The following is a 26,285-nucleotide window of genomic DNA, read 5'->3' on the forward strand; positions in this document are numbered from 1 at the left end:
TAGTATTTGTGTTACTGTAATAGAGTACCTTTATTTTTGTAACACTGTGGTTCTTTCATGTGTGAGAGCTGTGCCACTATAGTGGTATTGCATAAGCTTTACATTTCTCCTACATAAGTCTTGGCTGCTCATCCACAGCTACCTCTTGAGAGGCCTGGCTTCCTAGACACTGCCTACACTTCACTAATAGGCGATACCTGGACCTGGTATGGGGAGATAATACCCTAGGTGACCACTACACACTAAGCCAGCTTCCTACATTTGGCACCACCTACTGCTGTGCAGAGGCACTGCTCAAGATTTTCCAGATTTAGTCTGAAGCATGGGAAAGCTAAGGAACTTGGGCTACAAGTCTCTATCTGATGTCGGTATACCGAGGTGGAGCAGATATTGTGGCCCCTGGCGTTACATCCAGGGTGTGACAGACCTGACGAGGAGTTGCACAACGCCACCTAATGGTGCAGGAGAGAACAGCTATGAAGGCTTCCGGATCCAGTCTGTTGACTGAGGCAATTCAAAAGGTAAGGACTCTGCTGTTCGAAGTCTCTAGCGGAAATAAATTCTATGATCTAGGCTAAGTTGCAAAGATACTTTGAAAGGCTATTATCAAATTTGGCTGAAAAAACTTACTGTGCAGAACTACCAAAGACCAATGAAAAAGAAAATAGTAACAAGATAACATTACCAGAGAAATTGGAGCCGGGGTTTCAAAAGGGGCCATAAGCTTAGCACAGGGAAATTATAATAAAAACAAATGTGTTCTTTTAAAAAGGAGAAATAAAATTGACAATGATACACTAACTAATACACAAAATTTAACATTATGGCTAATGCCTAAACTTGAAGTAGATAATGCATTTTTGCCTCCAAACGAGCAGGCTCCAATATAACTGCATTGAACCGAAATGTTAACATTTGAGAGATGGTCAATAACTACATTACTTGCAGACAGACATTTTCTTTTAACAAAGTTCATACAACCTTACTTCAACAAGAAGACAAAATGAAATTGCAACTTTCTTTCTTCTCAGTCAGAAAATTATCTGATACAAATCCTCACTGATCAAGAGCTCATTTTGCCTTGATATACTGTTAAGAGACCTTTATATAAAGAATACACTTTTGCAAAGCAGTAAGCAAAAGAAGTGATGAGTAAAGTAAAAGAAATGGTAGAGTGAAATACTGTCATCTAATGAATACCTTTGCGAATACTAGATGAAAACTCAAAGACAGGACTTTGTAAACAGCTTCTGATGTCATAAACCTGGATCTCATTGTGAAAGAGCTGTGGTGGAAAAGCTGTCTACAGCCATGGTGAGTGAGTTTGCAACTTACTTCTATTGAATCTTGGGTTTTCCTCTTCACTTGTTATTTTCAGCTAACAATTGAAACTTTTTGGGTTGGGCTGGAACTTCTAAGTCCAGCACCAAGGGACTGTGTTGAGCACCGTATACTAGGCAAATTATATTTGTTTTTGTAAGTGGGGTACCAACATCCATTGACGGGTCTAGTATTTACAATCTAAATTTTGCTTGTTCTTGTAGAGATGCAGCAGTGTACTGAAAGCAGCCAAGGGGTAAAGTGGTGGCACCCCATAAGAAACAGTCACACTCATGGTCCATAAAACAAGAGAAGATTTATTATGGGGTTTCATATGCGTAAGAGATGAGCGGCGAGTACTTACTATTTTGGCAAGAAAGAAAATCTATCCTGCTCTTGGATAGTGAACACTGCTTGCTTTTCTTTTTCTATCAATACAGTTGTTGATGCCAGAGTAGGATTTTAACCTAGATAAGGTGTGCATATCCCTGGTTTGTGCATTGCCTCTGCATAAAATAACGTTAGTGTGTTGGACTCTGCAAGACTCAACTAGCACTTTTACCTCCAAACAGTGATGAAACAAATTTTCTAAATTGCCAAATTGATGAGCACAAGGACCATTTCTTCCTATTTGCTTTAAAGCCATACAGGACAAGGGACCACCGTTACTGCAGTAAGAAGAGTTATGAACCTTTTCCAGCTTTGGTGGAACGTTAGTTGAGAAACATAATAGTGAAACACACGTCTGTGGTTTACCAATATAAGGTAATTACACAGTTGCAGAACGTAAGATGATACAGCGCTCCCCCCCAGAATAACGCAAGGGCCCCTTGAGACTCCCATAAGGTACAGATATTCATGGGCTTTAGGTTGAAAGGGGGTCCTTTCAGAGCAAATGCTGTGGGGGCCTACCTTGCAACCCAGGAATTATGCTGGAAGTTAGGACAGAGCACTATAGAAGTGGCTGGAGTGATGATTTGTCAGCCCGATGATAGTATCGTAAGGCACTCATTCTGAGATTTGAGATATTTCCCTCTACCATTTCATAATATGTAGGATCTAAACAAACGTGGCTACAGCAACAATGTTACAAAACAAAGTTCCCATTGCTGCATAAGAAAATCTTCCAGAGTATAACAGTACTCAGGATAACTTACCTGGGACAAACAATCTAATACGATTTGTGCATAAAGTCACTAGAATAAAGTGCTGGGATTATAACCCAAGAGCACGACCCTAAGAATATGGAGCACAGAATACTCTATCAGGAATGTAATGTCCAATAAACATGGCAAAGAACATCCCTATATTAAAGATAACTAAAATAACCCCAGAACACTCCACCATGAGAAGGGGGTAGGGCATAAACCAAATGCATGATAACGCCCTATATTACTGGTCAGCGATATTTATGAGATATTTCCTACTTGAGCTGTTAAATGCTGGCAGGTTGAAAAGTGCATTTTCTACGTGGAAGGGAGCACCAACACGTGGAGAAGCAAGAGTTACCAAGATTTCTCCAAAATATCTCACTGCCACCAAGGGCATGTTACTGTAGCAGTATTTAGCTCTAATCTAAGGGAATTACGGAGGTGCAAGTGTTCCAATCAACACAGTTCGCTTTAACCTTAACATCAAATATTGAAAATGCCCGATAACTGTCGATAATCACTTAAGATGTAATTTGAAGAAAAACATTCTTGTTATTGATGTATATACGAGCTAAAGTACGCGTTACTGTACATCTTAAGGATACTGCAAATAACTTGGAGGTTCCTTGACCCTACAAAGAAACGAGGCTGAAGATACAGCTCCTTCATAAACTACGAAGTGAACTGCAGTAACCTTACAAATACACTAGGTATTTTATTCCCCCAGGCAAACATTGTATATCCTTACATTCCCAATATTAAACATTTTAAATCCTTGCTGTCTTGCTCCTCATGAAAAAGTTAGCATTGTAGCAGGTACGTGTAATAAATGAGAGAACAGTTGTGAGAAAATAAACCAGCCAATATGCAGAATAAAACTGGTTGTCAAATATATTTCACGAGCTTTTTAGGTAATTTCTGTAAAGCGCTTTAATTCAGAATGTGTGTTAAAATCGGGAGAGTGCTGCTTTCTTGTCATGAATTTGAATAGCACTGCTATAAATATCAGCTAATTACTGGCCATTTTCAGGGATAAACAGCTAAGAAGAAACGCTAAGTGTGGTTATCCCTTTTATTATTTAAAAGACAGTTGTGAAGTTGCTCTTTGACCCGTCTTTCATAATATCTGCTGGCTTTGGCAGAAGATACTAAAGTCACAATTTAAGTGAAATAACTTATTAAAGTAGCTTTGCTGTTTTCATTTTGCAGATGAGCAGTGATGCCACAACCAGATGGCAATAAGATTATCAGGGGCTGCTACTACAGACCTACATGTTTTACGTAATTTGTGGGTATCAGAGCTAGCTCACGTTTAAATTACAAGTCAATTATGGACATGCAGTGAATATGCACTAAAAATAATGAGCTCTACCCTGTAAATATATACGTACCGAATCGTCTTCTATAATAGCTGCCGAGTCGAAGAAGTCAGGCCTAAGTTCTGCGCGTTCCCTTCTGTTTCTTGATGCCGGCTGAAAAAGGGAATTTGAGTAATTGAGCTATTTTCATAGGGTACCTTTCTTTATATTTCCATTGGTAAATTTGGGAGAGAAAAAACAGTGGATGTGACAAATATATTTTACACCAATCATTTATGTAAAAGCCTAAACCGTCCTTTAATACGTTAATCCCTTATTTAGACAATTTTCGAGCTAACAATTTGAAAGTGTGTTTGTTCTGTTTAGAAAAAACAAAAACACAGCAAAGCGCTCTATCATATTCTACACCTACTTCTGCCTTCTGGCAGACAACGTGCCACCTCCCATCGCATGCTAGCATTGCACAAATCTGTGAGAACACAGGGTGGACTCACTGCTTGACCATCAGTAGAGCAAATTTCTTAACCTCCATTACTGTAACCCTGAAAGATGGTTAATCTTCTGTTCATCCTTTCAAATATTCAAAGTGTGCCAGTGAAGATGGATTATTTTTTTAATATGCTCAAATGTTCAGCATGTCACTAAGTGCAGCTGCAACAGCACAACTACTTTAAGTGACCAATTAACCCGACGCATACGTCGCCTTTTGCTCATTATATACATTTACCTAATTTATATACTCCAGAGTCAAGGTCATTTGTCAAAGGGAACAGTGTGTCTAGTCAAAGAATTGTTTATTTAGGCTTTTGTCCTTAAACTTTCAACATATAGGCACATAACAATTCTTAAATACAACCCCTCGTAAGTCACATTTAAAACAACTCATTCTTCAAAATCCTATGATCAAAGGTCTAAAAATACAACATCTTATAAATAAGTTACTGACCTATATCCACCTAAAAACATTTTTTACTGAGATCATAAATCTCCCAATAGCTCATGCTATATCCAGCAAACGCATTTCAGTTAGTAGTTCAACTGCTTGAGCTCGATGTTTAACATCATACTTTAGAAACATTTGGAGTAAATTATCATTTTACGTAGAGTCAAGGCCTTTAAACAATCCAATACAATATGTAAAACATCACATTTGGTATTTAAGCCACATGTAAAATTCCCCCTGAATCTATCATCACTTGAATTTTCTTAATAGAGTAACAAGGGTTAATTCCGATCCTTAATCGTATCAATTCACTTCTGAGTAGGCGATTCGGTAATATATCTAAATACAAAAACCAAACTCCATTCTGTCATGATGTCCGCATGATTTGTTTTCCCCTCAAGATACAGGTGATCATAATTTCGGGACAATTCCTTACTCCTTATCCTCAGCTCGCTTTTAGCTACCTCTATATGTAAGTTATGTGGGTACCACTTAGCTCTCATATCTCTACTAACTTTCTCTAAACATTTCCTAACCCCATTGGCCCACATCAGTTGACTTTTCTGAAATTAATTCTTACACCATTGCGATATTTAGTTCTTCTCCCCAGTATTCACCCCTTGCCAAAATCATATTACGCCACTGTAGCCAGTATATTCCATGTCACCAAGTCCGTCTCCATTCTTATGGAGTGGCTCATGGAATACCTAGGAAGGGGCAGTAAGCAGGAAAAGTAAGTTACTTGTAATAAACATTCTTCATCATGAATATTCTCTATTAATTCATAAACAGAATATCTTCCCACATGGCAAAATGCTGGAAGAAATTTTTTAGATATATTATTTTGATTTAAAAATCATTCAGACAAAAAAACATGTCTTTAGAAAGCAATATTTTCAGTCATTTCTGCAGCCAATTCAAATCCAACGTCATCACAATGTAAACTTGATGGAAAATGGCAACCCAAATCAGCATTTTTAATTGAAAAACAAATGAGAAATGGTACTCATTGTTGAGCTGCGGATAAGTGTCCAACCCCCTTTGAGGGTTACTTAAGGGCTCCCCTGAGGATGAGTCCTCAGATTCGTTGAGCAAGATTATACAAAGAAACTCTCTGCAAGACTCTTCTGCAACCTGGCCTCTGGAACCGCTGCTTGTCTGCCTTAGGAACTGAAACAAGACTGTATTTAGTTGGGAGGGCTCTCACTGCAACATTGATTCTCCAGCTCCTGCAAGATTTCTGCACCATCCGTGGCTGTGCATCCTCCAGGGGTAGAAGGACTCTGCACCAGGAAGCAAGAAGGAATCTCAGTTGGAATGAAGGAGTCACTCCCCGGCATCCACAGGCACCTCAAGAACAACAATTGGCTGGTGTTTCCTGCTGTCCAACTGACATCAATAAAGCTCTGCAACACAGATGGTGGTTCTGTGGTCCCCTCCAGGTCCAACTTGTCTCCTACCCAACTTGAGAGACCGTGGGCATTCTCTGTGGCCCAAGGGACAGAGCCCCTGTGCATCACATCTGTTGCTGTTACTAAGGCTTTTGGCTCTTTCTTCAGGATATCTTCGAGCTCCAAATGCCCCAGCCTCCAGTACTATGCAACTCCAAGAACAGCATCCACTCTGCAACTCCTGCAGCATGGGACTCCTCCTTTGTTGTGCTGCTGAGGGCCAGCCCGGCTCCCCTCCAGGGTTGAGTTTCTTGGACCTTGCTGGTCTCAAAAATCCCGCACACTTTCCTGCAACTACTTCTTGAACTTGCTTGCTGGTGTTCCACCTGGCTGATGACGCTCCTGCAATCCAGCGACAAACGTGGGACAGCTTGTGGGCAACTCAAAGAATCTCCCTACATCATCTGGACTCCGCAGCTGGACTTCTTCCTACACCGATCTGCAGGAACATCTCCCCTAGAAGAGTGGACACTGCCTACCTGCACCTCCTGGACATATCCAGGTGGTCTGGTCACTGCCCCCTCCTTTTTCATGCTCTTCTGGTCCTGAATCAAACTTTGGATTCCTGTGACCTGATCCCAGGGTTGCTCGGCAGCTGGACAAATGAGGCTCCCATTGATTTCAACAAAGTTTTTCCAATGTCTATGCACCACTATGCACCTGGGCTCCCTGGTGTAGGTACCCTACTTTTCTGGGTAGCCATGGTTGGGGGCATTATCAAACCTTCCTTTTGTCAACTAGTTTTCTCAGGGTCCTCTAGGAAGGGTCCTGAATCCTAAAAATTAAAACATTCCAACTGCGATGATCCTGTGTTAACCTATGGGACACCCGACTAGATAATACCTCTGCACCCGGGCACCTGGGAGATTTCTATTACTTATCTTGGGTGATTTCGTACTCCCCAGCCCCTAAGGTCCTAACACATTTACCTTGGTTGAGCATCTCCATTCTTATATGGTTTGCCCCTCAACAACCCCCCTGCAACCACCCACCCCACCCCACCCAATAGGGATCCATGTAGTCCTATGCTTTTCCTGCTTATTACCAATTCCAGGAGATCTCTCCAAGTGGAGATACACCAATGTCAGGATAGCACTAGTATTATAATGAAGAATATTTATTTTTTTTACATTTGGTGTGGTCCTTTCTTGTGTGGATATCACTAACTACTATGGTATTGTAAGTGCTTTACACTCCTCCTTAATAAGCCTGAGCTGATCTCCACGGCTACACCTGGAGAGCTTTGTTCCTCTGGCCACCAATACACTATCACACTAAGGATTGCCTGGACTTAGTATGGGGTGCCACACCATAGGTGTACACCATAAACTGAGCCAGTCTCCTACACCGAGTACAAAGCACCACCTTGTGTCACAGTGGATTGAGACAAAAGGTGGCTTCGAAGAATGCCTGCAGCTCACTTACTCTACCGGCAGAGTTGATAGCTAAGAGGAAGACTGTTTTCAAAGTAAGCAGGTCAAGTGGACAGTTGTGATGTGTCTCAAAAGGAGCACACATTAGATAGGTAAGAACTACATCCAAACCTCATTGGGGCATTATGAACAGAGCGGGGGGGGGAAGAAAAAGTTAGGACTCTTAACATATCTTCCAACAATGGGAGATTTAAATAAAGAGGGTTGACTAGGCAGTTTGAGGAAAGCAGAGATGGCAGACAGGTAACCTTTAAGAGTGCCCAAAGCAGAATCCTGCTTGGCAAGAGAGGATGAACAGTAGAACCTCAGACAGAGGTGCAGAAAGGTGATTAACAGACTTGTTGGTACACCATGCCACAAATTTGTTCCAACAGGCGTATACCATTTTGGTGGAGGGATGCCTGGCTGGCAAGATAACATTGCAGATCTTGAGTGGAAGGTCGAAAGCTGTCAACCGCTGGTGCACAATCTCCACGTGAGGAGACAGAGACTGGACAGGCACAGGTGGAGAACCGTCCCCTGCTGCTGCGACGAAGATCCTCCCGAAGGGGAAGTCTGTTTGGATGATCGATGGCTATGCTCAGAAACTCGGGATACCATATTCGCCAAGCCCAGTCGGGAGCCACAAGGATTACTTGGGCCCGGTCGTTCTTCATCTTCAGTACTCTGGGCAGAAGTGATATTGGCTAGAAGGCGTACAAGAGTCCAGAGTTCCATTCGAGACAAAGCGGTGCAGAGCGAGTGCCGCCTTGGAAACTCCAACGTGCAGGACAGCAGACACTGTATGTTATCTGCGGAGGCGAACAGATCTAACCAAGGCTCTCCCCGCGGTCTGCTCAGGCGTTCAGGAAGCCTGCCAGATGTTGAACCACCAGGGATATGCCCGGACATTCCAGCCATGACCAGAGGCGTAGAGACTCTTGACAAAGGGTTCACAACCACACTCTGCCTTACGTCTTACAGTGGTTTGTCCGTGAACACCTGCACTACCTTCCCTTAGAGAGAGATAAGTAATGCTTTCAATGCAAGCCTTGTCGCCCTGAGTTCCAAAAGATTGCTGTGGAGCACAGAATCCGCTGAAGACCACAATTCCTCTGATCTCTGCCTCCACCACGTGGCCAACTCATCCCAGACGTGATGCATCCGTCACTATTGTGAGATCAGGTTGGGGATGTGAGAGGGAGCTGCTTCTCACCAAATTGTGATTTGAAAGCCACAACTCCAAAATATGGACCATGTCAGAGAGATCCCCCTGATGCTACGCCCACTGGACCTTCAGGTCACACCGCAGAGCCCGCATATGCCATCTGGCCTGTGTCACCAGAAGGATGCAGGAAGCCATGAGGCCCAGCAGCCTCAGCGTCAGTCTCACCGAAACCCAAGACCGAGGCCGAAAGATCGGAATCATAGCCTGAATGTCTTGAACTCACCTTTCGGGAGGATAAGCCAGAAATTGCACTGTGTCAAGAACAGCTCTGATGAAAGGGAGCTTCTGAGAGGGAGTCAGATGTGACTTCCGCACGTTGATAGTGAACCCCAGCATGTGCAGGAGGTTCACTGTAGTCTGAAGGTGGGAGACGAGTTTCTGGGGTGAGTCTGCCTTCAACAGCCAGTCGTCGAGGTAGGGGAAGACTGAGACCCCTAACCTGTGCAGATGAGCTGCAACCACCGCCATCACTTTCATGAACACCCGAGGGGCGCTGGTAAGACCGAAGAGGAGCACGGTAAACTGAAAGTGCTCGTGACCTACCACGCATCGTAGGTAATGTCTGTGGGCAGGCAGGTAGGGGATGGGGAAATAAGCTTCCTGCATGTCCAACGCTACCATCCAGTCTCCTGGGTCCAAGGCAGATAGAACCTGAGCCAGGGTGAGCATTTAGAATTTCTCCTTGAGGAAGTAGTTTAGGTCCCGAAGGACTAGGATAGGACGTAAGCCCTTGTCCATTTTTTGGTATCAGAAAGTAGCGAGAATAACAACCACAACCTACTTCTGGCATAGGGACCTTTTCTATAGCTCCCTTGACCAAGAGAGCTGCGACTTCCTGGCGGAGAAGCACCAAATGATCCTCTGGAAGGTGACTGAAGGATGGAGGCATGGTTGGTGGAGCAGATTCAAAAGGGAGGGAGTAGCCATTTCAAATTATCTGCTAAACCCACCTGTCCGTGGTTGTGTATTCCCAGTGGGGAAGGTGATGGCGAATCCTGCCACCAACTGGACAGAAGTGAGGGGATGGACTAGGAGGGTTTTGGGGGGTGCAGTGGGGGCAGAGGTGGACTGGGCTGACCTCTGGTTCCCCATCCCACACCCACGTGGGATTCCGCATCCCCGGCCACACAGAGGCTGAACAGCATGGGTGGCACGGTGGAGGACGCGACAGGGAGCCCCTTCCATGGCCACGAAAGGGGCTAAAAGCGGACTGTGGGTGGGGGGCACGAAGAGCAGCGGAAGACCACAGGACCGAGCCTGCTTTATCACCGAAGAGATGTGAGCCATCACTGGGCATGTCCATGAGTGACTGTTGGACATCCCCAGAAAAACCATAAGTACGCAGCCAGGCATGGCGTTTTAAGGCCACCATTGTAGCAACTGATCTACCCAGAGTGTTGGTCGTGTCCAGCCCACAACAGATTGTGAGCATGGCTGTATTTCTCCCATCGTTCACAGTTTAGGAGACGATAGCACGGGCCTCCGCCGTTATCTGCGGCAGGACTTGTGCAACCCTATCCCACAAAGACTGGGAATAGCGGCCCAAAAGGCATGCGGTGTTCACAGCCCGCAGCGCAAGACTGGAGAAAGAAAACTTCTTGCTAAACTGTTGCAGTCTTTTGGATTCCCTTTCTGGGGGTGCGGAAGGGAATGCGCCTGAAGAAAAGGAAGCCTGGATAACAAGACCCCCAGGCGTGGGGTGCTGGGACAGGAATTTAGGGTTGTTCAGAGCGGGCTGATGGCGGCATGCGATAGTCCTATTCACAGGAGCCCCTGTGTTGGGTTTGGACCAGGTACCCAAAAGGACATCGGTGAGGGCTTCATTAAATGACAAAAGGGGTTCTGAAGTAGAAGCCCCATGCTGAACACCTCCGTCAGGGGATTAGACCTGACCTCAACAATGGGAAGCTCAAGACCAAGGACCTCAGCTGCCCTACTGACCACCATACCATAAGTCGATCCCTCCACCGAAGCCACGGTAGGAGGAGGCAGCATGCCAGCGTCAGGAGAAGTATCAGGACCACTGGCGTCGCCCAATTCCTGACCCCAGTCCGTAGATGGGACATCCTGGTATTCTTAAGGGCCCGGGGGCCCCTCCAAACCCCCCCATAAAAAAAAGGGTCTGAATCCGACTTGGGGCAGATAGGCCCCATCGACATCAAAAGCGGCGTCGGCCGACGCCGCTCCGAGGCGTCAGGGATAAGAATGGGGTTGACGTCGATAGTGGGCACTACCGACGTCGGCAGCGTCAATCGACCCGGCGCCGGGGAAGGTCTCAAGGGTGCGACCAATGCCGGTGCGGATCCACGTGTGGATTCGGAGGTGACCTCGGTGCCTGGAGCCGAAGCCGCTGGCATGGAACCCGAAGGCTCCTCATCCAGGCCCCTTGGGACTGAAGGTGCTGTATTGGGTTGGACCACCCAAAGATGAGGCGCATGCCCTCATAAAACTAAGGTGGGCGGGGGTCACTCCGGGAAACTTGGGGAAGCCCGGAGCCGACCCAGAAGCAGGGTCCAAGGACGGAGGCCTTGTGTGTGGATGCTCCTCCCAAGTTGCGTCAGTCTAGCAACAGGGCGAAGTCAGAGAGCGATGGAATCTCTTCGACTTCTTCTTCTTCTTCCCTTGACCCGAGGATTTAGAAGAAGACGAGTGGTGACAGCTCCGCAACTGGTCGAGACCTTCCTCTCGATCGAGACCGGGACATACCTGGAGTCGAGTGCCCGGCCGACATGAGCTTTAGGGAAATCTCCCTCAAAGCCTTCGGGTGCACGGCCCGGCACTCGGCGCACAACTTTGGGTCTTGGTCGCGCTCGAGACACCACAGACAAACCAGATGAGGATCTGTCACCGACATTGTACGATGACAGTCCTCGCACGGCTTGAAACTGGTCTTCGGGGACATCTTTGATGCACAAAATGGTTGAAGTCAGTCAAAAGGAGACCAGGGTAGCTCTTCTCTGGACCAGCATGTGGCGCGGGAAGAAAAGAACTGAAGTCACTGCGTGAAGGCGGCGTCTATATACCACTCCTGATGTCATCACGGCGACTACAACACCTGCTGAGTCGACCAACGCACAAGGGTATTGCTTGAATAAAACTCTCCGGATCCAGTCTGACGCCCGCCTGGAGGAAATTCTAAGGTAAAGAATCTGCAACTAAAAGTCTCTATCAGATTAAAGGTGGCAGCAATACAACAGGGACAGAGAAGCATTCTGATACCCCTAAAATCCCCAAAGGGATTGTCCCTACTTATGAGGAAGGTGATGAAATCACCAAGTAGTTCACAGCCTTTGAGAGAGCTTGTGGAACTAGAAGATTGAAAGTCAGTGGGGAGCTCTCCTTTGGGAACTGTTCACTGGTAAGTGTAGAGATAGGCTCCTCACACTCACTGGTGCAGATGCTGAATCCTATGATTACATGAAGGCTACCCTGATTGAGGGCTTTGGATTCACCACTGAGGAGTATAGATTAGGTTCAGGGGGCTCACAAAACCACAAGCCAGTCCTGGGTTGATTTTGTAGATTACTCAGTGAAAACACCAGATGGCTGGATAACTGGCAGTGGAGCGCATGACTATGATGGGCTTTATAATTTATTTGTGAAACATCTTTTAACTAACTGCTTCATTGATAGGTTGCATCAATATCTGGTAGACCTAGGTTCAATTACTCCCCAAGATTTGGGAAAGAAGGCAGACCACTGGGTCAGAACTAGGGTGACCAACTCTTCCACTGAGAGTGACGAAAAAAGGGGTTACAAAGCTTCGCCAGGGGAAGGGTGGTGAGACACCTAGGGATAAAGAGTCTTCTCAAGGGCCAAAAAAACATGCCCAGAAAGGTGGGCCGTGGGCCTCTTCACAATCTTCAAACGGGTACATGGGTAAAACCTGATCCCCAAAAGCCCTGGTGTCACAAATGTAAACAGAATGGACACCTAATTGGAAACTTGGCCTGTCCCAAAAAGCATCCCTCTAGCACTGCACCAGTTAGTACTGATATAGCCAGACTCAAGGTAGCATCAACAGTGTGTCCAAAGCAAATCAGGGTCCACACTGAAGCTACTTTACTCTGGGAGGGTGGGGTAGATGTGGCCACTCTTGCTGTCTGGCCCCCTAATATGAACAAATACAGACACAGCAGCCCTTGATTAATGGGACAAAAGTAGAAGCCTTGAGGGATACAGATGGCAGTGCCACCTTGGTGACAGGAAAAATGGTTTCCCCAGGACAGTGTCTGGCTGAACAAACTTATCCATTCACCAATGATGACAATGCAACTAAAGTCCATCCCATAGCTATGGTGATTTTAGAATGGAGAGGGGTTACTGGTCTGAAACAGGCAGTGGTCTCTACTGCAATCCCAGTAGAATGCTTGCTAGGGAATGATCTAGGGTTCTCAGCTTGGGCTGAGGTAGAATTCAAAACCCATGCAACCATGCTGGGAATCCAGCAACTGGTTTGTGTGAAAACCAGAGCACAGAGTTGGGCACAGGGTGAAAAACAGCAACAAAACCAAGACTCATCTTCTCAGGAAGTCATCCTTGTGGGAACTGAGTACATGGTGCTGGATCCTTATCAGGTAGAGCTCATGGGCCCAGGGGGCCCTCAAGGAAACAGCTGTGCCAGGGAAAGAAAACCTGTTCTACTCTGGAAGGACTGAAGCAGCAAGCAGCTGCACATAACAAGAGAGATGTTAGTGGCTCCCACAGCGTCTTTTGGGAGGAAGGACTCCTATACACAGAGATCCCAAACGAGTGCACCCACATAAGTGGTAGGTCCTCAGCACTTTAAGAAGTTCATCCTCACTATAGCCCGTGATCCCCCTAGCTGGGCATCTGGGCCAAACTAAAACATGGAATAGGCTTGTCAGCCATTTCTACTGGCTCAATATGTCCCAGAAGGTAAAGCAGTTTTGTAACTCCTGTGTCACCTGCCAAGCCAGAGGTAAGGCAGGTGGCCACCCAAAGGCCCCCCTCATTCCGCTACCTGTGGTGGGGGTTGTGGGTTCACTTGAACCACAGATGGCCTCAGGAAATCAGTACATAATGACAGTAGTGAATCATTCAACCAGATATCCTGAAGCAATTCCCCTTAGGTCTACTACAGCTCCTGCAGTATCCCAAAGCCTTAATTGGTATCTTTACCACAGTAGGGTTTCCAAAGGAGGTGGTTTCTGACAGAGGTACAAATGTCATGTCAGCTTACCTAAAACACATGTGGAGTGAGTTTGGGGTGACTTACAAGTTCACCACACCATATTATCCACAGACCAATGGACTAGTTCAAAGGTTCAATAAGACATTGAAGGGCATCATCATGGGGCGCCCAGAAAAACTCAAAAGGAGATGTGAGGTCCTCCTGCAATGCTTGCTTTTCGCCTACAGAGGTGTGCCTCAGAAAGGAGTAGGGTTTTCCCCCTTTGAACTTCTGTTGGGCCACCCTGTTAGGAGACCACTTGCACAGGAAGGTTGGGAGAGACCTCTCCATGAGCCTAATCAAGATACGGTGGACTATGTTCTCAACCTCCAGGATGGCTGAGTACATGGAAAAGGCATCCAAAAACCTTGAGGCCAGCCAGCTGCTCTAGAAGCAGTGGTATGACAAAAAGGCTGCACAGGCAGAGTTCCAACCAGGCAAAAAGCATGGATTCTAGTGCTTGCAGGTTCCAGGGCACTCCAGGACAGATGGAGTGGCCTTTACCCTATCCTAGAAAAAAAGAGTGAGGCTACCTACTAGGTAGACCTGGGCACTAGCAGGACACCCAAGAGGGTGATACATGTAAACTGTCTCAAACTCTGTGACCGGGCTGATGTAACCATGCTTATGGTTACTGCTGAGGATCAAGAAGCAGAGAGTGAACCTCTCCCTGACCGCCTCTCTCACAACCCTGACGTGGAATGCTTTGAGACATCTGCCTACAGTGCCTCAAGCCCCAACTGACATTAGGCACAATCTGAACCTCGAGAGGCAGGTTACAAATGATGTGAAAACTTCAGGGATGTGAGAAAGGCATCATAGGAGGAATTCAGAAGAGGGGTGGGTAGGAGAAGACCTCCTCCACATCACCTTTTGCTGCTCTGGCCCTATAAATAGAACTAGTCCAAAGTGCACTCCAATAGGGTTCGCTTCCCAAGCTCATCTATTGTTTCTCCAGGATATCTGTACAGAACAGACCAAGTTACATGTTTTACAGAGAATGAACATGAAAAAAAAAAAGATGGAACTATTCATGAAATTCTCCAGCTGACTATTTCTGCCTAAACCTCTGTCAGAAAAGCAGTTCCGCTTATGCAGATAAAAGCCTGGTAAGGAAAAATATTGCTGAACAGAAAACCTAACTGCAAGGGAAAGATAGCTTAGAACACAGACTACAGTGTAAAACCTCAGAAAAATACCAGAATTGGAGGTTAACAAATTTGTGAAAAATAAATTGCAAAAAGCAATGCCCTGTGTCCTGGGATCTTGTCTCACAGTCTGACCAACCATAGTCTTTTGACAGGCTAGTATGTCCACTCAGTAATGCTTTGTTAAAGGTGTGTGTTGTTGACCAGGTAGCTCCCATTGTAGTGTCAGCAAATGTCATGATAGTTAAAACCATGGTAGCTGCATTCTTACGCATACAGTCTGCCCTCGGAGGTGCAGTAAGAACACAACAAACTGTGGGGTGGCAAGTCTGGATGAATTTGCCAATCCATCTCACAATGCCCGCTTTGGAAGTAGGGTGCCTTCTTTGGTGTTCTGCGAAAGCTACATAAAGTTGGTTAGCCTTGCATACAGGTTTATTCTGTCAATGTAACCTATGAGTGTCCGCTTAATGCCTAGGGTGTGTACAGCCATTTCTGATATGGAATTAGGTTGTGGAAAAGTTTGGTTGATTTGAAAGGGCGAGAGTACCATGTATAAGTTATTGGAATTAGCTCTAAGGACTACCTTGTGTACCTGAATGAATGGTTTCTGAATGGTGAGCACTTCTAACTCGTTGCTATGCCTCAGCTAAGTTATAGCTGTGAGAAAAGGCAACTTACAAGAAAAAAGTACGTTGCAAGATTGGAGGGGCATAGTAAGCCTTGTGAAAACCATGTCAAGCTTCCATACCAGAGCAGGAGGTGTTCTTATAGATATCACCATTGTGAGTCCCTACACAATGGCTTGACCAGTGGAACCCTGAAGATAAATGACTGTTCATTATTCTGCATGTATGCTGCTACAGCAGCTATTTGGAGAAATACAGATGTGTATCCAAGATTTGCCTTCTGAATGTGTAAAAGGTAACAGATGCTATCTTGGACCTTGACTATGAAGTGGTCTAATCGCTTGAATATGCAGTACTGGACAAGTATTTCACTTGCATAAAATTCAAGTGCAATGGACCTACCTGCCTTCCACATTATGGTCATACACTCCACAGAGTGCCAACCTTTAGGACGCCTGGTGCTAGATCACTAACTAGGTTGAGCTGCTCGGGATCTTGGTGCCTGATCAGACCATGTTCTTGTGTGAGATGGTCCGTCCTGATTAGTTACTACTCATGTGGACTGATGTAATCGCCAGAATCACACAGTACCATGGCTGTCAAGCCCAAATTGAGACCATCATGATGAGGGTCTGAAACGTGCCTCTTTTTCTTCACCACATACAGGCAGAGTCGGAGAGGCAAAAAGCGTGGGCAAATATCCCTGATCTGTTCATCAGTAGTGAATTAACTGTGGACTGTGGTGTGGATTCTTGGATGTGACGCATGGGGATTTGGTGTTTTTGCAGAGGTGGAAAAGTCAAAGGTGGGTGTTTCCCACCTGTGGGTGGAGTTCTCAGTTGTAGTCTTGATGCGTCCTGCTTAACATGTTCTAAAGTCCTAGTCCATACCCATTAGATGTTCAACTAGGAAGTGGACTTTTTGCTGGATTGCCCAGGGCCAGATCTCTTGTGCCAGTGCATACAGGTGCATTAAGTGGATACCCCCAGTTTCTGTATGTAATACATGGCTTTCGTGTTGTCCAACTTTGAGGAACCCTTGCCACAGGCAAGCCTGAAGAAGACTCTAGGACTAAGCGAATGGCCTTAAGCTCAAGGTATTTGGTGCACCATCCTTGGTGGTGAAGTTTCTTGGTGTCTTGCAGGGTCATACGGACTAGATGTGCAGGCCATCCAGTAAGCAGTCAATCAGTGGTAACGGTCAATTGGCAGAAAGGGCCTGCTGGACAACATAGTTCAGCTCCTACAACACTGCAGACAGGGCAGATTGCTGGCCTATATCATTATTAGATCCTCCAACTGACCATCCGCTTGTGACCGGTGACTCACGAGGCACTGTAGGAGTGGATGCAAGCGTAATTTGGCATGCAGCACAAGACTTACCACACAGTGTTATTCACAAGCTGCACTTTTGTAGTAACTTACACATGCAACATACACATTTGTTGTAACTTACACACGTTACCTGCACTTTTATATTAACTCACACCTTAGTAGTAAGTCCAGCACTACACAAGCCAAACCACTGTTACTGTGACACCCGTTCCCAAAGAAAGTAATGGAGATAGGGTACTTTAAAACCCCATAGGGAATGATGATAATTAAATTATTTAAAACAGTGAAATATATATATATATATATATATATATATATATAGTATATATACACAGTACAGCATGTATAACATATTTGATAACCTATTTCTAATTTAAAACAATCTCAATTTTATTTAAATATCATTGCATTATTTCATATATATATCTATAATATATATATCTATATCACGCAATACTTAATGCACAATATTTTTTTCTGCAGGTGGCAATTTTTTAATTGAAACTTCAGAAAAATAATTTCGATGTATTTAATATATTGCCATTAATTACAGTTTTTATTCAAAATTAATTTATTAGTGTGGTAGCATTTTTTCTATTTTGTTCTACATTGAAGTAAATATATGTAATGAATGCACATTTAATATTTAGCATAAAAATATTTTTAATATTTATTTCAGAATAAATTTTTTTTATTTCCATGTATGGTATTTGTGGTGATCTTCGCCCTGACTAGGGGGAAAATTAAAAAAAATATGTTTTTATCTCAAAACTAAATGCTACAAATATTGTTATCTTAAATTTTAATGTGAATTAAAATGCTTAAGCACTATTAATTCTAAATTACCATTTTATTTAAACAACATATGTTAAATTAAAATTATTTTTCTGGAGTTTAAGTAAAAAAAAATCCCCCCTAAAAAAACGATTTTTTAAATGTGAATTCATAATGATTAAAAGTGATGTATACATTTACAATTAATGGTTATTTTAAAAACATTTGTAGGAAGCTGGCTCTGTATATACTATATCAAAATGAGATGATGTGTGCACAGAGTCCAGGGGCTCCCTACGGGACTTGACAGAGGCAATAATAGATAAAACTAATTCTCAATTTGTGGTAGTATGATCAAGCAGTTAGGCTTATTAGAGGGTAGTGTTAAGCATTTGTTGCCAATAGGTTTTTAGATATAAAAATATTATTTTCTTAATTTATTTTAGAACCACAAGATTCAAATCGCATGTAAGTACATTAAATGTAAGGTACTTTGCATAGGTATAGTTAGAACTTTGAACCAAAACAGTAATGTACACAGTTTTGCATAAAATGGCAATAAGCTATTGTAAAAGTGGACATTTTAACAGTTCCTGGGAAGGTAAGTACAGTTTAGTTAATACGGTAAGTAAAGCACTTACAAGTTCAGTCTCCGGGGAATAGGTAGCCCACCGTTGGGATTTCAAGTCAACACCAAACATCCAGCACCAGCAACACAGGGCCGGTCAGGTGCAGAGGTCAAAGAGGAGCCAAAATAATATGGGCACCTATGGAGACAGAGGGTGCTCCGGTTCCGGTAAGTACCCACATCCTCGGGGAGCAGACCAGGAGGGTTTAGTACAGCACTGGGAGGGGTCCCAAGTATGCACACAACACACCCCTTCAGCGGCACAGGGGCGGCAGAGTGCAATGGGCAAACAGGGCATCAGGTTTGTAATAGGATTCAATGGAGGGGCCCAAGGGTCACTCAGACGTTGCAGGCAGGGCATAGGGGGGGCTTCTCAGGCCAGCCCCCAACTGGGCAAGGGTGAGGGCCGTCTGCTGGTCACTGCTGCACCAGTGGTTGGTTTCTCACTGGCCTGGGGACTGCGGATGCAGTGCTTCTCCAGCCGTCGGATATCTTCATCCCGGGCCTTTGCAGTCAGGGGGTTCTTCGGAATTCCCTCTGCAGGTGTCGTCGTGGGGGTGCAGAGGGGATAGCCCAGGGTGGACACGTCGATGTGTTGCTTGGGGATTCTCTCTGGGTCATTGGTTTCTCAGGACACGGACCAGGGGCGTCGGGTGCAGAGTGGTGGGGACTGACGCTTCTGGAGTGAAGTGAGAGTCCCTTTAAAGATGATTTCTTCTCTCTTGGTTGGACAGGTCCGCTGTCCACGGGAGTTCTTGATCCTCTAGTTGCAGGGCAGTCCTCTGAGTCGGCAGAGGTTGCTGGGCCCGCAGGATGTGTCGCTGGGGCAGTTTCTCTCAAGTTGGAGACAGGCTAGTAGGGCTGGGGCCAAAGAAGTTGTTGTCTTTCATCTTCTCTGCGCGTTTTTTCAGCTAGGCAGTCCTTCTTTGTAGGTCGTCAGGAATATAAAATCCTGGGTTCAGGGTCGCCCCTAAATACTGAATTTAAGGGTGTGTTAGGGTCACAGGGCCGTAGCCAATGGCTCCTGTCCTTGGGGGGTGGCTACACCCTCCTTGTGCTCCCTTCCCTTTGGGGAGGGGAGCACATCCCTATCCATTTTGGGCTAAATCCTCCAAAACAAGATGGAGGATTTTCCAAGGAGGGGTCACTTCAGCTCTGGTCACCTTAGGGGTGACTCCTCCTTGTTCTTCTCATTATCTATTCTCATTATCTACTCAGACTTGCCGCCAAAAGTGGGGCATTGTCTGGGGGTTGGGCATCTCTACTAGCTGGAGTGCCCTGGGGCATTGTAACACGAAGCCTGAGCCTTTGAGGCTTACTGGTAAGTGTTACAGTTCCTGCAGGGGGAGGTGTGAAGCACCTCCACCCAGAGCAGGCTTTGTTTCTGGCCGGAGAGAGCACAAAGGCTCTCGCCCCAGGGGGTCATAAACTTGTCTCAGTGGCAGGCTGGCACAGACCAGTCAGTCCTGCACTGAAGGACTGGGTAAAATACAGGGGTCATCTCTAAGGTGCCCTCTGTGTGAATTGAACAATAAATCCAGCACTGGCATCAGTGTGGGTTTATTATTCTGAGAAGTTTGATACTAAACTTCCCTGTGTTCAGTGCAGCCATTATGGAACTGTGGTGTTCGTTTTGACAAACTCCCAGCCCATATACTTAATATGGCCACACTGTACTTACATTGTTTAAGAATGGCCTTAGACACTGTAGGGGGAATATTGCTCATGCAGCTATGCCCTCATCTGTGGTATAGTGCACCCTGCCTTAGGGTTTTAAGGCCTGCTAGGGGGTGACTTACCTATGCCACAGACAGTATTTTGTTTGCATGGCATCCTGAGGGGGATGCCATGTCGGCTGCCTTTTTCTCCCCACTAACACACACAATCTGCAATGGCAGTGTGCATGTGTTAGGTGAGGGTCCCTTAGGGTGGCACAACACATGCTGCAGCCCTTAGGGACCTTCCCTGGTCACAGGGCCCTGGGTACCACTGGTACCTTTCACAAGGGACTTATTTGTGTGCCAGGGTGTGCCAATTGTGGAAACTGGTATATTTTTAATGAAAGAACACTGGTGCTGGGAGCTGGTTAGCAGGGTCCCAGCACATTCTGTCAAGTCAGCTTCAATATTAGGCAAAACGTGTGTGTGTGGGAGCGGGCGGGGGGTGTAACTGCAACAAGGAGCCATTGTCCTACAATGATACATTATGTTTTAAATTAAAAATCAGTGCAAGTGACGCCAAAATTTAAGTTACTACAAACGTGCAGTTTGTAAATAGTCAAAAGTAGTAAACTTACTCAAAATTATAAATTACTCAAAAATGTAAGTTACCTTTGTGAATCAGGCCCAATACTTTTAGCTGCTGCAAGCAAATGAAGAGAGCCTAGGTTTGCAGTAACATTGTCATTGTTCTTCATTCAAGCTTTAATCTTTTGAACAGTTTAGATGTTTTTAATCTTTCCTGTTGAAAGCCCTCTAAAAACACAGTTACTGGTGCATTTAAGCTTGTGATTTATAGGGGTTTGTAGTGAGTTTAAAATATCACATATGGAGTACTGAAGTCTTAGTAATTCCAAAGGTACCAATGTTTGTCTAAAACGCTATACTTCTAGTGTATCCACGTTTAAGGTCCATTCATGCATATTACACTTATCCTTGGTTCGTGGAACTTCTCCATCTGATCAATACTTCTCATTTGATGTGTCTACTAAAATCGTCCAAGGCTATTAAAGCTACTTCCTCTGTGACTTTGATTTTTGCTTGTATGCACAACTCTTAATTTGAAATAAGCCGAGCAGGACAAAGAATGCAGGAGCTCAGTTGCAAAAATCATGCATTTCCAAAGTTTAAGAGCGTGCGACTGACCCAAGAGCAATTCAGAAGATCCTGAAATTAGGAGATTGTTTTAATAAATCAATTCAATGATCAGCAGTGATGAAAGTAGTTAGGATAAAGATTCTTTTAAGAGCAGGAAAGTCACATGTTTTGTAACCATTATATCCTTTGACACAAATGTACGTTTTTGATTGTTTAATCTGAGTAAGATTTAGATATTTAATTGGATGTTAAATTGCAAAACTCTTTCAAGTAAGCAACCACTTACATTTCCCAGCAACTTCAAAACACTTTAGCTCACCTGTCTGAGAAAAATAACTAGTAGCCAAAAATTAGACAAAGAAGGTTTACATACCAGGTCTATCACCATGGTGTCCTCAAACTCCTCATTCATATCTTCCAGCTGACCCCGTGATGACATCATTACATCCTCAAATATGGGCTCTGCATCATCTTCCATTAGACCACGTCTAGGTTAAAAGATTGGAGAAATGTCAAAGATAAAAAAAATCTCACAAACAGTCCCAACTAAAAGGAAGGTTTTATTTATTTTGTGAATTTCCTTTTTGTGATAGGTAAAAAGTTTCTCATCAACTGTGCGAATTTTCCCAAAGCTGTATGTCCTTGCACTTACCTGTCTAGTTAAACTAAAATATCGACAACAAATTTAGTAAATCAGCTACTGTTATCCATTAACAGCTAAAGTTATGTGTCATGTTGAACTAAAAACCTTACTGAAAAAAACGCAAGACAAGATGAAAGTACAAGTGCTAATTCCATATTTATTTTCAAACCTCCTTCATTTATTAAAGAATACATTCCACCTTCAACTCTTTTCCTTTGATAGACGCATAAACATGAGAGTTCACAGCACTGCCAACATTACAGCAATTCCTCTGTTTCTGTACACTTCAACATGCTCACACCATCCTTGGACATCAACCACAACATCAGTGCACTATTCACCTCATTTTTATAGCTTCAGCAGATGTAAAAAGGTCATGCAAAGATTGCCAAAAGTGTTAGCAAAAGGGAAAACAACATTTACAGCAAGATTTACATAGATTCTTTGGAGTGAAATTCTCTTGATGGAAAGAAGAAGTTAGTATTTTGGCAACAGTCTTTCTGATGGATAACAAAGATTCTTCTAATTGACACTCTCATTAATGAGCCAACATAGGAGCATCCAAATGGAGGGGGTGTTGAAGATCCACCACACCTTACAACTGGAAGGTCTGTAACACAGCTCTAATAAAATTAGACTGCTCCCTCTCTGCTGACACCAGACAAAGCTTAGTGAAAGAGTGCGCAGAAAGCCAAGATGCACTATTGCAGACTGTTTAGAAAGACACCTCTCTCAGAAGAGTACAGCCTGTCATATCCCTACATGAACTTTCCTCAAATAATTTCAGCATAGACTTGCCATCTAGTTCATTGCAGTAACATACTTTGACAGCCACCCAGAGATTGTTTGATTACTTATACTTTCAGTGAGACCGAAAGGACTAACTGGCACAGTTTGATCTCCACATGCAGTCTCTGGGTTTCAGGGTATATGATTAAGACAGTCCTGCTGCGAGCAACAGGACTGCACTGTGTGGTGAGGGAAGAGGTGGCCTAGTGCATCATGTTAAACGACAGGCATACTAGATCCTACTAGCCCATTCTGGAACTATCATAGCCAGCTACACCTAAACCTCAACAATATTCGCAGTATGTGTGACAGGTGTGGGATCCGCGGAAAAGCATAGAGCGGGCCCTGAGGCCAGATGAATCTTAAGGCACTCCCCCAGAGAATCATCAAGCTAGAATGTATGGCACAAAGTTGAGTAAATTTCCTGATCCAGGTCGCAGGAGAAGAGATCCATGAAGGAAAACTCCAATGTGGAGATGAGCGCTTGCCTCCATCATCTTGAGTGTAGCTTCCACTCATGGTCCTACAGAGAGACAAGTGGAGAAACTGTCTCACACTGAGGGAGCCTCCATGAAATAAGCAGCTACTTAGAAGACTTAGTTTGCAGCATCCATGTACAAAGGCTAACCATTTGCTAATTTAGGGTCCACAACCGCATGTGTCAGTATATGGACAGTAGTGGTGTTCCAGACAATTTAAACCCCCCCCCCCCCACCCCCCCCCCATATTGAAGTGAGAAAGGCTTCAAGGTAGGACGGACTGCATGAGCACTTTTATGTACAGTTGCTACTTCTGCACCATCATTTTGCTTGAACCTACAGAGGACTAACAGGACAACTCCTGAGAAAGTTCGATGGGTACATACACTACTGCAAATCCTAATATGCACAGACTGCAAGATTCACACCTGAGCAGAAACACTTCATAGATGTTGCAACCACTGCCTCTTCTGAAGGGCTCTCGTCTGCCATCTAGTGTGAGGCAAGCAACTGGATGTAAGAGGCCACGAGCTGCAGCAGATCTAAAGGACCGAGTAGGATAAGTTACTTACCTGTAAATCCTAGTTCTCTTCCAGGGGTATCCTCATCAAAGTCATAAACATTGAATATTCCCGCCCTTGTGCGGGGACCCCGGAGCATATATAAAATATATACACATTATACATGTGTAACAAACAGTCATGCAGGCTATCATGTTAAAAACAGGCTAAAATGCTTTATTTCTATGAAGTTTTTTTTTTTTTTTTTTTTTTTTTTTTTTAAATACTACAATAGAGCATAAATAAGTACCCCAGCTCCTAAAACTAGGCTTGGGGAAGTAAGCAGTAGCAAACTCTAGTGAAAAAATAGAGAAAACTGCATTGAAAAACAATGAAGCATTCTTAGCCAATAGGCTGCATGTAGGTTAACACAGGAGAACCATAAAAACTTTGGCACTGTGCCTTTAAGACCCTGAGCACCTCCAGTATCCCACCATGCCTCAGGGGTGAAGGAAAGGTGACAGTTGGTTCACAGTTAGGTCAGTTCTTTTTACGGTGACAATTTGTATAATTGAATCAAAATACTGTCTGTCCTGCACTTCCAGTAGACGTGTGTCCGGGGAGGAGGGTGGGTTGTTTATGACTTTGATGAGGATACCCCTGGAAGAGAACTAGGATTTACAGGTAAGTAACTTATCCTTCTCTTCCAGGGGATCCTCATCAATAGTCATAAACATTGAATAGATTAGCAAGCCCATCCCTAAACCCAGCGGACTGTCCGATAGAAGTGCAGGAATAGACATGTCTTACGCAAATAAATTCCTTAGAGAGGCCTGCCCCACTTGGGCATCCGCTCTTGCATCTGAGTCTAAACAATAATGCCTTGTAAAAGTATGTACAGACTTCCATGTAGCAGCCTTACAAATCTCAGATATAGGAACATTGTTAAGGAGAGCAGCTGTAGCCGCTTTTCCCCTTGTGGAATGCGCTCTAGGCCGCGCTAGCAATTGTCTATTAGCTAGCTGGTAAGTATTAACAATACAAGAGACTATCCATCTTGATATTGTTCGCTTAGATGCTGCTTCTCCTGTCCTTAAATGACCATAGTTCACAAACAAGCGGTTAGAGTTTCTAATCGATTTTGTCTTGTCCAGATAAAATTTCAGCACTCTTTTCAAGTCTAATGAGTGCAATGCTTTCTCAGCCGGAGTTTCCGGATTGGGAAAGAACGTCGGTAAAGTTATGGTCTGATTAATATGGAATTCTGACACCACTTTCGGAAGGAAAGATGGGTGAGTTCGCAGAACTACTCTATTGTCATGAAAAACCGTGTACGGTTCTTTTGCAGACAAGGCCTGGATCTCACTGACCCTCCTCGCTGAAGTAATGGCCACCAGAAAAGCCGTTTTCCACGTAAGGTGTTGTAAGGAAGCCTTATGGATAGGCTCGAAAGGAGGGCCCATAAGTTTTGCTAGGACTATGTTCAGTTCCCACGGAGGAGAAGGCCTCCGAATTGGCGGAAAAACTTTCTTCAAACCTTCTAAGAAATCCTTGACTACAGGTTTCGTAAAGAAGGATTCCTGAGAAGGTGACTTGCGATAGGCAGTAATAGCAGACAAATGTACCTTAATAGATGATACCTGCAGACCGGATTTCGCTAGGTGAAGCAAATAGGACAGTATGACGTCCTCCTGCGCCCGTATGGGATTATGGCCTTGCTGACAGCACCATATGTAGAATCTCTTCCACTTAAAAGCGTAGGAACGCCGCGTGGAAGGCCGTTTGGACTCTTTCAAGATGTTCATGCACTCCTGCGAGAGTCCTAGGTGCCCATACTGCAGGAATTCAGGAGCCCTGCTGTTAAGCTCAGAGAGGGTAGGTTGGGATGCAGAATCCTGCCCTCCATTCTGCTCAGAAGATCCGGTCTGCACGGCAGCCTCCTGTGAGGTTTTTCCGACAGGTTGAGGAGATCCGTGTACCAGAATTGTCGAGGCCATTGTGGCGCTATAAGAATCATTCTGGTCCTGGATCCGTAAAGTTTGCTGATCACTGCCGGAATGAGGGGAATCGGAGGAAAAGCGTAAAGAAATGTCCCTGACCAGTCGATCAACAGGGCATTCCCTCGAGATCCTGGACGGTAGAACCTGGATGCGAAGTCTGGGCATTTCCTGTTTACATCGTCTGCGAAGAGGTCCAGTTGAGGCCGACCCCATTGCGCGAAGATGTATTCTGCGACTTCGTCGTGCAGGACCCAATCGTGAACGTCCTCCAGGTGTCTGCTTAGAAAGTCTGCTTCTACGTTCTGCTGACCTGGCAGGTGAACTGCTGTGATTGACATTCCTCTGGCCAGGAGCCAATGCCATATCGCTTGGGACTCTCGTGAAAGGGGTAGGGATCTCGTTCCCCCTTGTTTGTTCAAGTAATACATCGTGGTTGTATTGTCCGTCTGTATCAATAGAGTTTTCCCCTGAATTAGCGGTGTGAAAGACTTGAGAGCCAGATGGACCGCTCTGAGTTCTAGCAGATT

General features: G+C 44.7%; 1 protein-coding gene across 5 annotated transcripts in view; it reads right to left on the reverse strand.

Annotated features, from left to right (window-relative positions):
• STAG1 (STAG1 cohesin complex component) overlaps nucleotides 1-26,285 on the reverse strand; it is a 995,019-nt gene that overhangs the window by 35,756 nt on the left and 932,978 nt on the right. For all 5 annotated transcript variants that reach the window (XM_069213542.1, XM_069213540.1, XM_069213544.1 and 2 more), the window contains 2 exons: nucleotides 21,721-21,835; nucleotides 3,863-3,943 (listed from right to left, as the gene is read on the reverse strand). In XM_069213542.1, the coding sequence (XP_069069643.1) occupies nucleotides 3,863-3,943; nucleotides 21,721-21,835 (196 nt within the window). The remainder of the gene's footprint in view (nucleotides 1-3,862; nucleotides 3,944-21,720; nucleotides 21,836-26,285) is intronic.

This window comes from Pleurodeles waltl, chromosome 11, assembly GCF_031143425.1.
Source record: "Pleurodeles waltl isolate 20211129_DDA chromosome 11, aPleWal1.hap1.20221129, whole genome shotgun sequence".
Classification (NCBI taxonomy): domain Eukaryota; kingdom Metazoa; phylum Chordata; class Amphibia; order Caudata; family Salamandridae; genus Pleurodeles; species Pleurodeles waltl.